Source organism: Desmodus rotundus, chromosome 1 (genome assembly GCF_022682495.2).
Source record: "Desmodus rotundus isolate HL8 chromosome 1, HLdesRot8A.1, whole genome shotgun sequence".
Lineage (NCBI taxonomy): Eukaryota > Metazoa > Chordata > Mammalia > Chiroptera > Phyllostomidae > Desmodus > Desmodus rotundus.
Window position 1 is genome coordinate 202199318 of NC_071387.1, and position 14228 is coordinate 202213545.

Consider the following 14228-nt stretch of genomic DNA (forward strand, 5'->3'; position numbering starts at 1 on the left):
GGAGCTCCCCTGGGCCCTGCCTAGCCCTAGTGAGGCCAAGGGCTGGAGGAGCAGGGCAGGCCGCAGAGAGAGCTCCTCTCCTTGCCTTCCCTTCCTACCCGCCCTTGCTGGGGCTTCTTTGTCCTAGAAAGTGCACGGCTCCTGGAGCACTTGTCTTTTCCTGGAAAGATGTGAAAGGAACGCTATGTCTCAGCTTTTGGGATGAGGTTTCTGCTTTCCTATTGGCCTGTCTTTGTCTCTCTGCCTAGCAAAGGCACAGAAATCTCTGAACATGTGGTATGGCCTCCCCTAACATCCCACCTCCCCTCCAGGGCCCAACCACGAGGCTGTGGCCTCCCTGGACAACCTCGCACTAAGGGGCTGCAGCTCCAACTTGGCTAAAAGATGACTTGGATTGCAATGTCTCTGAGAAGGAAGGCCAGGGAAGCTCAAGAAATTTGTTCTTATAATAAACTCATTTAGAAACTAAAGTAACAGGCGCCATGCCAGGGCATTAGCTGCGTAAGGCCTTGTCAGAAACCAGCTGGAGACAAGCAGAGGCAAAGTAAGGGGCTCAGACCCAGAGCTGTGGGGCAGAGTGGTGCAGGGTTTTCAGGCCTGCTGCATGGTCTCAAGTACACACATTAATACATTAATAGGATGTACGTACGAAAATTCACATAGGAAAATGTCCCACAGGATAAAATAAAACTATTTAGTTAAAAATAGCTAACGCAGCCCTGGCTGGTGTGGCTCAGTGGATTGAGCGCCGGCCTGTGAACCAAAGAGTGGCCAGTTCAATTCCCAGTCAGGGCCCATGCCCGGGTTACAGGCCAGGTCCCCAGTAGGGGGCGTATGAGAGGCAACTGCACACTGATGTTTCTCTCCCTTTCTCCCTCCCTTCCTCTCTCTCTAAAAATAAATGAAATAAAAAAAAAATAGCTGAGTAAGAAGATTGTGTGATTTTTTTTCCCTTTTTCCTTGTGTCTGTTTTCTAGTTTTTCTTCAGTGAGCCTGTAGTGAGTATCTGTTGTTTTGTTCACTCAGAATGTCCCCTTCCTGCTTTTGGGGGACTGGCTGTCCTCCAACTCTCACGCGTGGTTCTTGTGAAAGCAGCCCTTGGGGACGTCTGGCCAGAGAGAAGGAAGTTTGGACACAGAGAAGGGACACGTGTTACTTCTGGGAGGAGTGTGGGACCCAGGGCTCACCTACCCAAAGGAGAGGCCTAGAGTCGGGCGTGGGCTGTCTGTCTCCCAGAGAAGCGGGTAGCCACTGAGCAAAGAGTGGTTGGGACAGGATTGGATCCCTTGGTCATGCAGAATGTCACCTGGCAAGATACAGAGAACCTTACCCAGAAGAATGAAATTCTAAAGTGGGGGGCAGGTGAGGCAGGGGTGGTGGCCAGGGGGTAGGAGAAGGGCTCTACTGTTGTCACTCCAGATGCAGCCCATTTGGCAAGGAGACAGAGGGTGAAGGCGGTTTCCCTGAGGGAGGACAAAGGGTAGCGGCCTCTGGCCCCCGCGTGAGAACCCCCACCACAGGGAGCCTGCAAGTTTTTTGACAGGACCCCAGCTTTCCACAGCTGGAGACCATTCCACGGGAGGATGGCCTCTGTGAAGTAACGCGTCTCTAATACCCCGGGAAACACATGAAGCTACTTTTTTTCCCCCGAGGCATAATTATTTAAAGACTGTTTATCAAGCACTTGTGACGCAGCAGGTACTAGCTCTGCTCTGTAGATGCAGGGGTGGCTGAGACTTTGTTCCATTCCCGTTAGGAGCTCAGCATCAGACGTGTGCTCAGGGCTGCGGAGAGTGTTGGGCGCTACAGAGGCCGATGCCCGAAGCCCCGGGGCAGGCTTCTGTGGACCTGCAACGCTTAAACGGAGGCTGAGACAGAGGATGTGCAGAAAGACGCATGCTGCACTCGACCACGCGGGACCCGGTCCCGTGGTGCATCTAGTAGGCCTTCTGGGTAACGGAGACGTACATGGATTTGGGTACACTCTAGAAACGATCACACCCCCTAAAACTCACCATCCACAGAAAGCCTGACACATGAATTGATGTTCCCTTTATCTTCCCGACGGGCACTGCTAACAGCCCGGGTACTGATCCATGAAGACAGAACAGACCATCTGACCTGGTTTGAAAGCATTCACACCGGTAAGGCGCTTACAGAAGTCAGGTGTTGCTGAGGTTTCTCTAGGGGGCGACATTTACACTACCTGGAACCCTCATCGCTTAGCGGAAGGAAGTTATCAAGACCTCACTGCTCGGAGCTGAAGAGAATGAGAGGTCAAGTAACTGCTCTCAGGCCACCCAGGTAGTAAGTGGTGACCCTGGCCCTGAGCCAGGTCTGAGCAGCTCAGGTAGGGCAGCAGCGGCCCTGGCCCTGAAACCTGTGTTGCCACCCTGGGAAAGGAAAGGAGCCCCACCCCGTGGTCGTTGAGAAAATCAGACTCCGTTTCTGAACAGTGCGGGTTGTCTGCACTTGCAGTCGGGGAGTTCGGAACCAGGAGGGTCCAGTTGTTACTACTCTGCTTCTTCAAGGGTCCCTGGCTCGCCCAGCAGCCTCGAGGAACGTGGGAGCGAGGGCTGCTCGAGCGGCGCTGAGGGGGACGCCAGCAGAACGGCCTGCTTTGGGAGCCTCGGCCTGGGCTGGAGACGCTTCTGCAGCAGCGAGGACGCTGGCTGGGGGCGTGAGGGGAAAGAGACTACATTTGAGCTGACACTTGACATTCTTTCTCACCTGCCGAGTGTTGGGAGGCAGGTAACAGGTGGGCGGCTCAGTAACTGCCCTGCACTCATTGTAACGTGATCCCCGCTTAACGGTTTTGATGATCAGTCATCCTCAAAAGCTTTTCTTGTCTCTTTAATCTGAAACTAATCACTCTGGGATAAAATTAGCTCCCATTTAATCCCAAATCAGTTCAAGACATCTCTTGTTACTTCAACTTCTCTGTACTTTTAATTCAATTTTACTGTCTCTCCAGGGGAAGGGTAATGGATAGAATTGTTAGGCCATTCAAAGTGAATTCTTATACAGCTCTTTCGTAAAGAACTTGAGTTCGTAAGCTAACCTTTTTGTGTCCTGTAGAATACCATACATTAAAAAGATTATTCATACATCACTAATTCTCTTTCCCCTGGAATGAATCATGACTTCATTACTCCTGGAGTTGATGGTGCTATTTTGGCTCAAGAATTCGCCATCTGGGAAACAAGTTACGCACGGAGACCTCCCTGAAGGACAAACCATATACATGAGCTCTGCTAGTGCTTAAATATGAACACGTGTCACAGTGAGTTTAAAATTCATCTACAGGCTCCTCGGGTTAAGTCCAGGTCCATTCAGATTTCAGCTGTTACTCTAGGTAAGCCACATACGAACACTTAATTTCTCCCCTTATCTTAAATAATTTCTAGTTCAGGTCAATTCATACTTTAAAATTTCTGAGGTTTTGCTGAATGACTATATTTCCAAATCCAACAACTTGCAATGAAATTTTGATATATTCCTAGAATCTCCAGAAATGTCGAGGTTATCTTCATAGGAAATAAATGAAAAGCCATGGTTGAAGGACCAGTATTTTATTTTGTAAAGTTACATTCCCACTCTGTGATGACTTTTGTGCTAACTTCCCTGGTAACTAGAATGGAGATTTAATGGAACATGGGAAAGGCTATGCCAATGGCATAGCAATGCAAGCATGGAAGATTTAGTTCCCGCCCCACACAACTGCAGCTCTCATGGGGTGGAACCAAAAGCATTAACAACGAAGCAGAAGCCACTTTTCCTGAGTGCTAACACGGGAAGGAAAGAAACAAACAACAATGCCCATATTTATCAGTGTAAGTTGTAAGAAAATATATTTATTTTTTCCATGACAATACTACGATAAAACTGTTAAATACATGCATGTTTTAAAAACAGACATAAGTAATATCTTTAGGAGTTAACAGCCAAGCATACTAGTTTTACATTTAAGGTCTCTTAGTGATAGGTTATTTATATTCTACGTTCTTGCTATAAACATGTTTTCCAAAAGATATTGAAACTAAATTCTGAAATTATACAATGATATAAAATGACCAAATTTTCCATTCTAATGCAACATACTTTCCAAATTTTCACATGGCAGAAAATACTTGTCATCTGTGTAAATTGAGTTGTTTTATTCCATATATTAAACTCAGAATTCTGCGAATCAGACTGAATCACACAAGTACCCTACAACCTATGGTCTGCTTCCCATATATGTGTTTAAATGTTTCCTTATATGATTAATGATTTTTAGATACAGAACATCACAACTGATCACTGGGGTCAGAAAACGAGGTCTGCACTGTAACATTTCGAGAAACGAGAAAGGGAACAGTTGTAGGTCTGCAGTCTCTCCCTGTCTTTCAGCTACGTTTGCACGCGCCTGACCAAACAAAAAGTAGTAAACAGTTGTTAGTATTTATTAAAACAATTGAAAATATTTAACACATAACATCCCCTTTGAGAAAAAACAATCATTCTACAAACAACCTTATAAAAAAACAAAAACTTATATCTGTTCACAGTATGTGTATTTTGTAAACAGTAATTCACTATAATGCAATTTTGAAAGTAAAAATGGTGATTTCCTAGCATTATAAGAACTTATGGCCAGCTAAAATGTAATACATTCCTACTAAAAAAAAGTTGAGTATTTTAAAATGATTTGATCTATGGACATACTTTTTTAAGGTGGCACCATCTCAAATTTAGGATGTCTTTCTTTCCAGGCCGAGCTTTTCAATCAATTCTGAACTGTAATTTTTTTTTTTAAAGGCTGTGTCCATACTTTCCCTACACATTATGTTGGAAGACAAAAATTAAATGGAAGGATATATCATAAATAATGGGCAGAAGTATTTGGAATCAAACTGGAGGCACAATATTTGAAAAAATACATGAAAATTATTGTTCAGTATTGTTTTCTTTGATCAAATGCAAAAACACCAACACCAAACCCAACAGCTAACTTGCCCATGTTTTAATAATAACAGTGTTACCACCAGTAAATCTTTTGATGTTTTATTATACACCACTGGAATGCTCAGAGAAAACAGTAAGTTCAGAAATTGAAAGTTACTCATCTAAAATGGAATAATTCTAAAGGGAAGCACATTTTTAACGTGTATAAGGAAACTCAATACTCTTAGGTGAGCCATCCAATTAGGTGCACGAAGTGTTTCTGGCTTAAGTGCTGCAAAAGGTCTGTGTTGTTACTGCTTTGTTTTTAGAAGTTCTGGCTACTGCAAAGGCAATCTCAGGAGAGATACGTAAATATAGTAACATGAACTTTTTAAATTAATACTAATTTTTTACCCATCCACATCTCTTTAGTTTTTAGGGCGAGTTATTGCAACCAAAAGGTAATGTAAATCCCTACTGGTTTGTATCTGGTTTGTATTCAATTGGTTATAATTTAATTAAGAGGTTCTGAATTTTTGTTTCTATGGTTCTTCAGCTAGGCACTTACACATAAAAACATTCAGAGGATTTTCTTCTTCAAATACCACTTTTAATTTTCATAAAAGTGCCGCACAGTTAGAATTTGTCTTGCATAGGTGAACTGTTTATAACCGGGACACTTGTAATCCAAAATATTAACGTTCTTAATACAGGGACGAACACACACTACTAATGGTTAAAAATAATAGAACCCTATCATAATTCAATATAGTAATTACATAGATTGGGATATGTTCTAGATCAAATCACACCCCCTAAAATTTCACCATCCACAGTGAAGCCTGACACGCGAATTGAATGTTGCCCTTCCTCTGGACCGGCATCGCGAACAGCCCTGGTCCATAGTCCATGAAGACAGAAAGAGACCAAAATCAAACCGAGTAATTTCCAATGATACTCTAAAGTCATGTCTGAAAGGTGCATGTCCAGTAAGGTTGGCCACAAATCCTTTTCTTGTGTGGAAAAGTTCTCTTGAATATAAACGATGGGCATGGTACCACAAAACTCTGTCGTAGCAGAAAAGACTAGTTTAAAATAAATGCCTCGGAGCAAAGAATGAGTGCTTACATTAATCAACGAGGCTCGCACACCCGTGCGCTGCTGGTTTGCTAGAACACAGGCTGCTGGGTACAGACATGTCTCAAGGTGCACACCCACCAAATACAAAGGGGCTACGAACACTTAAAACCAGGGAGAAATATGATACCCAGTGATGCTTTCACGTGAGTCTTAACCAAGTGTGTACTCGGCCTGGGGAGCCACTTCTAGAGCACTGAATCTTCCAGCGAACGGTCTCAGGTCTGCACGAGTTAGACCCTGGCAGGTGCCGCCCTCAGAACTCTGCTGCACGTGCACAGTCTGGGAGGGGGCTCAGCCACAGAAAACTACACAGGGAGCTTGCACGACGTGCCTGAGCTTTGTGAACAGCCAGTGATCCCACACGTTACTCTTGAGATGTCCGATTTTACACTTTCAAAATAAAAAAGATTTCATAAAGGATACACAGATTGTAACAGAAAACAGCAAAAATTACTTCAAAGAAACAAGCAAAAAGTCTTCTCAGATTATGTGCTGGAGCACTAGAAAATTTTGAGATAACATTTTCTGCATATTGACATGTTAGGGGGTACTTTAATTTCAAAACACCATAAAATTGATTTCACATTTCTTCCGGAAGAAAGTATGCCTCAGTCTCCTTTACTAAACCACATCTATTCAAATACAGAAAGGACAGTAATGCTCTTTACATATGGGTGGTATGAAGACAATTAAGAAGTTATGGGACTAATTACCCACAAGAACACAAGCTGCACGGAAGTGCTAAGAATGTGACTTTGACCACAGTGTTTAGGATGCGATTTTCTCTATGCCACCTTTCAGCTCCACGAGCCGTGACAGTGAAGCTGGCAGGAACACGAGGCTGGTGCCTCTGCCCTGGAACTCGCCCGTGAATGGCAGCTTCTGGGTCAGAGCTGCAGGAACGCAGCCTCTCCATCCTGAGCTCTGAAACGCACCCAGCTCTGCTGTCCAGGCTTCAGGGCCGCAGTCTCAAACCCAGGCTTCTGCAGGCTCAACGCACCGAAGGCTTCAATTGTATGTGGGCCCACTCATGCAACATGTAACGTAAAAGGTCTATCTAATGTCAAAAGCCTGCCCCAGTTTTCTGATATTTGTATATTAGGTGGTGTCTGTTTAAGAGGGCCACTCACAAGAGAAACACAGTTGCAGGGACCACCAGGACCTGCCTTTCTCATGTGGGAAGCCTGACCTGGCGCTGGCTGTGAGATGAGAAAATGTGTTCTTTGTGGAGCCCTGCGCGATATACGCAGTGGACATAATTCCTGGATGGGGAGGAAGGGTTCCAGAGCTGAAGTGAGGTGGCCATTAGCCGAACAAGTGAATCAGTATGCAGAAGGGCACTAGATTCGGATGGTCACAGCTGAATGCATCAATACCAATGACAGGGACCACTCAGTCACTTCTGGTCTTTTCCCATTAACACAGTTCAGTGGCGTTTAGACCAATAAACTCTTACCTTCACCAGTACTTATCCTATCTTTAAGAGATGAAGTTAAGGGCCTATATGTTTCAATGGTGAATGAGGCATGAGTTGGGGACGAGAGGTATTGTGATGACAAGCTTCAGCAGGGACAGAAGGCAGCCCCAGGTCTCAGGGTCCCAGGTGAAAGCTAAGGGAAGGAGCCCAAGGGGAGAAGTAAGATAAGGGAGCAAACTCCGTTAGAGGTGGCTCTGGTTGAATACCTGTTTCATTGTTGAAAATCTCTATGAGCTATTATATGGTTTTAGTATACTATGTGGGTATATAATTAATTCTATTTCATTTTACATGTTGATATATCATGAAGCTTGGGAATTTAGCTGACTCCTCGCAGTTAAAAATCAGGATTCATAACAGAGTACCTATACAGACTTCATCCTTTGTCACCCTGGGTTTTTTCCACAACATGATTTTTGTAAAGATAGATACATTATCAAGTGGGGGGAAAACTGATCCATTACAGACAAGTACATTACAGAACCTCAGATAATTTAACAAGAAAAAAGACAAAACAGGCATATCTTGACTTACTCAGCTATTTCAAAAGTTTAAGTACTCTTACGTTAAGTACCCAATGACAAAACGCACAGACAACCTGAGGGCAGGCACACTGTGGGACACACTTTGTAGTTTTCCACCTGCTTTTCGAGGGGCCACGTTCAACCCACACACCACTCCCGAACACCAAGGGTGGGCAGAGGATGCCGGGAAGACACGCGACTCCAGACGGCCTACCGAGCAACTGCAATGCAGGTATGCCCGTTGCTTCAAATGGGCTGACATTCCATATAAAACAGCCCTTGAGTAACTGTTCCTGTAAGAAGCACTTTTCTTTCTAGTTTACATTTTTTAAAAAATGGCTGAGGTCTGGATCGAATAGTCTGGACTGATGACCACGTGAGAGAGGAACAGCGAAGAGGCACGATCGAGGAACGACACCTGCTAGGAGGCGCCACAGCCCCTGCCTGGGCGACCCGGCTCCATGGCACAGGTCTTCTCAGGAGAAAGTGAAGCCAGTCAGAACTACACAGACAGCTGATGCCGCCAGATATTGCTTAGTAGTCGTCGCAGATAGTAAGTCACTAGAATTGAATGTTTGTGAGTTACATTGACTTTGCTCACATATTTACATAACTGACACTGTGGAAGAACAAAAAGAAAAGACCCAAATTAAAAAAAAGAAAAAGCAACACCTTAGATCTTAGGAATTTAAGGTGGAAATACTAGGCAATCACCTGCGATATGGGAAGCTAGCATAAAAGCTACAAAAATAACGGCGAGGTTTGAGAACCCACCACAGGCAGACAAGACGACTGGGCGGGAGCTGCGCACAGCTGCGCTCGTCCCCGAGTTTGTACCCCTGAGAAACTGTTTGACAACCATTATACAGTAGGCACAGAAGCCAGCACACTTCACCAAACAGAACCGTAAGAGCTGTCATTACATCAAAAATCATATTAATTTTTGTAGATGCTGTGGAGAGAGGAGGAGAACATTAGGAGTTTTCAAATCTGTGCTTGGTTTTCACCCAGAAAGGCGCCAGCGTCAGGCAGATGCACGCCGTCCGCTGTGCTGACACTTTCCTCCCTCGCCTGCCAGTTCGCTTGCCAAGTACACAGGAAAGAAAACCACAGCAGAACAGGACACAGTGGCTGTGGCGTTTGCTTTGCACGTATGGACCAGACAGCATCAGGCTCGAAGTGCTTCTCGAAGGTGGAGAACGCGGGGATTCTTTGGCTCGAATGACATACACCTGCAAGTCTTGGGTTGTGTGGACTGGTTTCTGCATCCCTGTGCTTCGGCTTTTGGAGCGAGTTGAAAGCACAGGTTACTCTTAGTGTAACTTGCACATAGGGAAGCCCACCTCACTGACAACGTGTCCCAGGACCCCACCCCCCGCCCCCCGAGGAGCCGGGTGCTCACGCGGCAGCACCGGCAATGACAGCTTACTGAGATGGCAGACGGAAGGGACACTGTTAATCATTTGGTTTGTTCTGAAAGAAGTTTGTAAAGGACCATCCGCCTCCGTTGGATTTTGGAGAGTCTTCATCCTTAGGAGGAATCAGAAACTGCCGGGAGTTGATGGAGCATGGGCTTCCAAAGGACACGATTTCGCTGTTGCTGTCTGTGGACCTGGGGGAGTCTGGAGACACTAAGTTCCACGCATGCACATTGGCCTGCGGCCGGTAGCCTGCAGTTTTGTCCATATCGTCTTCCACAGCCGCGTCTTCCATGGCGGAAGTGACAGGCAGGTGCATCTGGGGCTTGTAGCCTGCTGCCGCTGCTGCAGGGTCGGTCTCTGGCTCCTCCTCTGGCTTTGCCTGGGGCTGGTACATGGACTGGACATCGATGTAAATGACCTGGGACGTGCCCCCGGCTTCGTCGGCTCCAGGGTTCGGCACTTCCTCCTCGACGACTGGCGGGCAGTAGGACACAACCACGTGGTTTTCGGGTTCCGCCTCGGAGCTCTCTTCTGCACGCTCAGCGACTGGAGAAATTATTTCCGTGTCTTCTATTTTAGGAACCATCGCTCGAGTTTCCAGAACCTCGACGTTATTTGGGGTGCAAGGATTCATTTCCAATGTCTTAAGAGCACTGTTTCCCTAGAAACCAGTTTGAAGACAGGGATTAGAGAGAGCCCAAAGCCGAACCAACGCCCCTCCTACACCAGGGGGCATCGTTTTATCCATTCTTTCCCGTCTGCTTGTAAAAGTTTGCCTCACTGTTCTGTAGGGCATACAAGAGCAAAACTATTTTTCCCCTCTACATATCAATATTATTCTTGCTATGAATAGTAGTGGGAGAAAGAGCATGAGGCAAATAATTGAAACTAATAATTTTAGAAATTCAGATGTTAGAGCACTTTTATTTTTTCAATATGGATGGCATCTGCATGTTAAAAACTTTTCATGAGACAAAAAGAAAAAAAAAAAAAAAGGAAAGCCAGTACTTCAAAGATAAATGTAAACAAAATAAAGGATTACCTCACAGACACCCTTCTGAAACTGTAATGCTTTACAATTTTCTGGGTTTGGAATATCAGGGTAGAAGGTTTCTTTTATCCTTTAAATAAAGAATAATTAAGTGCACTTAATAACTATAGGATTAGCAGTTAGACAACAAATAATAAATCATGAGGCTTACTTTGACATTTCATGAGAATACTGAAATGAGCATGAAATAAAAATGCCAAGGTCATTTTTAGTGTGATCGTTAACTAGAACATTCTACATGTGTTGAGAGGTTCCAATTTTAAAACTATAAACACTACTCTTATTTGTGTTGAGAGGTTCCAATTTTAAAACCATAAACACTACTCTTATTTCTAGAATTACAATATCTCATGTATCTTATGCAAATGGAAAGCAAGAATTAAAATGGTGATTGTCCTGTCAGGTTAAAGATAAAACACAGGCCTTGCCCATGCAAACAAAACGTCGGTACTGCAAACTGCATTAAGCCTGACGATGACTGAGGGGGCACAGTTGCACGAGGCAGTTCTCTCCTGCTCATACCAGGCGCTGGGCTATTAGAAAAAGAAAGGCTATTCGTCTTCAGCAAAAACGAAACACAAACAAAAACAAGATTTGCTCAGTGCCACACCCTACTCGCAGCTACTCAAAAGAACATTATTCAGAATTCCTGCAGGGAAAAAGCTTTGTTAATGTAAGTCTGAAATGCTCTAACTTCAAACTCCCTCCTTACTTTATATATCCGTTTTTTATATTAAAATCAGTTTTAACCTGTGATTTTGTGTAATGAGAATATGGTTACCAGGAGAGGGAATTCTGTAGTTCTCAGTTATTACTGTTTTGATTGATGAGCGAGGATCACAAGAACATGTCCTCGTCTTTGTCGTGAACGGTGCTATTTTCAAGGGTGGGAGGACAGTCTGCAGGAACACAGCCATGTGCTCCGGCCCTGCCCATGGCGGACCACGGGGCACTCTGTCCTGCTGGCCCCCGCTCGGACACACAGTGCTTCCCACTTTCTCCAAAGATCAAACTCTTTCCAGTTTCTGGGTCCTCACAAAAGTCCTCTTCTCTGCCTGGAACTTTCTTTTCCCTCTCCTTATCCTTTGGGTCCCTGCTCGACGGAACTGGTCCAGGGAGGCCTCTGATGGCCGCCCCCAGTGCCAGGGCTCTGCTGCTGGGCTCAAGGCGCCTGAGGCCCTGTCCACTGTGCGAGCACGTGCCTACTGGACGGTTATGGGCTTACGGCCCAGCTCCCTGCTGTGCTGTAATCCCTAAAGACCAGGCTTGCTTAGTCACCACTGTATATACCCCTCTTCACCTGAGAGGGGCCCTTCTTCATCTCTGTTGACTAAATGAGTAAGTGACCAGACTTCCGAAATAGGGCGCCACGGTGAGTGAGACTTTAATCATTACACTACACTCAATCCTGCGTGCAGCTACGGTGATGTTTAGGCCTACAAATATTTTTTGAGTACAAATGCTATTACTTTAAATTGTTAGGAAATGAGGTAAGGAAAACATTTATACTTTTCCTTTATTAATTTTTAAGCCTAACATTAAATCCAACATTAATTCTGACTAAAACAAATATTTTTTTTCACTAACTAGCTTCAATCAAAAAAATGCACTTATTTGTTAAACATAAACTAAATAACCATTCCTGTAAGAACCAAACAGCAAGCGTAAACGCAGGTACCATTACCATTCTCGTTTCCGGTAACACAGGATGCTCGTCACCACGCCGACCACGACAGCCACTGCCACCGGGATGAGGATGGCGATGATTAACCCCACGGCTGGAACGAGAATGGTGCCAAGACTAAACCGCCACTGCCAGTACAAAGAACAAACTGATACTGGACGATATTTCAACTGGTAGATGGAAAGAAAAAGTCCTAACTGCTCCAGGGACGCTGAAACACTATTAAAATAAAACCTTCAAGTGTTTCAACGAATTTCACACAAGCACCCAAAGCTGCCGGGGCAGGCTCCTCAGGCCCGGCACTGCCGCCTCAGTGGGCCAGACAGCTCTGCAGGGCTGTGTTGGGGGGGCGGTGTCAGGTACACTGTAGGAAGTTGGGCAGTACCCCTGGGGTCCTCACCACTAGATCCCAGCAGCACCTGCCAGTTATGACAACCAAGAGTGCCACCAGACATTGCCAAGCACCCCCAAGCAGGCAACATCACCCCCAGCTGGGAGCCATATCATCTCGGTCATTTATGCAAGAGTGCGCACGAGCTCCAGCTACGAGGTAACAAACCGAAGTTCTTAGCTGGTGACAAGAGAGTCAAGTTCATCACTCTTCTCTACTTGCCATCTCAAATTTGCAAGTTGTGCTTAACACATTATTTTTAGAATATTTCTTTCACTCTTCCCTGGATATGTTAAAAGCCATAGAATAGTTAGGGCAAAAAAATTTAAACTGGTTGGTCCTTAGGTACATTCAACATGAATTTAGATCTCCAGACTTCTGATGTATCCTTAATTCATTAATTTCCCAGGTACTCATTAGGAAATAGCTTCAAATAACAAGAATAAATGGCCTTTTAACACTGCCTTATACTCACTATAAAAACGCAACAAAATGTAAAATTTAGAAGAGGGGATTCCTACACAAACAAAAACTGCTAGAAACACCGTGCACTTCAGCACGGGAAGCGTCTCCGGGGGACGTGACTCACAGTTCTCCTTCGTCACCACAAACATGCTCTTCTCCGGGCCCAGGCCCCCGTTCGTGTAGGCGCGCAAGACCAGGTGGTAACTCGTTTTACCCTGAAGATCGGCGATTCTCAGCGTCTTCTGGGATATGTCAGTGATGTTCTTAACTTTTACATCCGAACGGCCTGGTTTTAAAGTGAGGAGCATCATTATTACTGGTGGCCGCAGTGATTTCAATGCACGGTTACTTGTAGCTGTCACCCCGTGTCCCTGAGGCCCATGGGGCCAGCCAGTGCCAGCTCTGCCAGTGAGGAGCCACATGGGCTGGGCCTTTTATTTCAACCTCCCTGAACCTGAGTGTCTCCAACTAACACGCAACAGGATATCAGAACCTTTTCTCACGGAGCTTCAGGTGTTTTTGTTTTCAACTTAGTGACCTCCCCACCATGTCTCACTGGAAGCCTAGGCAGAATTTTACCTGGGTCAAGGGCAACATTCCCGGGGATTTGAGGAAAATTACACTAGGCTCTGGACGGTTGCAGAACCGAATCTTTAGGGCTTCACTCCTCCCCAGGCCACTGGGAAGATTCAGGACATGCAGACCCGTTGACCTGGGGGAGGTGCACCGTTAAAGCGGCCACTCTCAGACAGCGGCTTGGCTGATGCCCCTCAGCATCCCCGGGCAGGGACGCACTCTGCTCGTCAGACTGGCGTTCAGCCACCACAGCGGTGTCGTTCCGAGGGGAGGTCGTCGACGGAACTGAAAGCTCTCAAACTGAGGACATGATACGCTTGTGCTGTTTATGTGGCTACAGATAAGAAACCTCTGACTCCAACAGAAATGTAATTTAGGGAAAAGCCAGAAGCCTGCATACACATTTCTGTATTTGTGAACTGGAGAACTCTCTGAAGACTTTGGGCATACACTTACCAGTCGAGGACCAGCTGTACTTTCTAAGATCTAATGGATACACTTGTCCCCAGTTGAGTCAATTAAGTTTCTAGGCTCCTTAAGGCCGGGGCTAACTGTGCAGGCGGCATCTTGTCA

At 45.5% G+C, this 14228-nt stretch overlaps 1 protein-coding gene across 3 annotated transcripts in view; it reads right to left on the reverse strand.

Annotated features, from left to right (window-relative positions):
* Positions 1–3834: 3834 nt before the first annotated feature.
* Positions 3835–14228, reverse strand: part of LIFR (LIF receptor subunit alpha) — a 68718-nt gene continuing 58324 nt past the window's right edge. For all 3 annotated transcript variants that reach the window (XM_053914436.2, XM_053914427.2, XM_053914434.2), the window contains 4 exons: positions 13204–13365; positions 12224–12317; positions 10531–10609; positions 3835–10149 (listed from right to left, as the gene is read on the reverse strand). In XM_053914436.2, the coding sequence (XP_053770411.1) occupies positions 9523–10149; positions 10531–10609; positions 12224–12317; positions 13204–13365 (962 nt within the window). In that variant the 3' untranslated portion in view covers positions 3835–9522. The remainder of the gene's footprint in view (positions 10150–10530; positions 10610–12223; positions 12318–13203; positions 13366–14228) is intronic.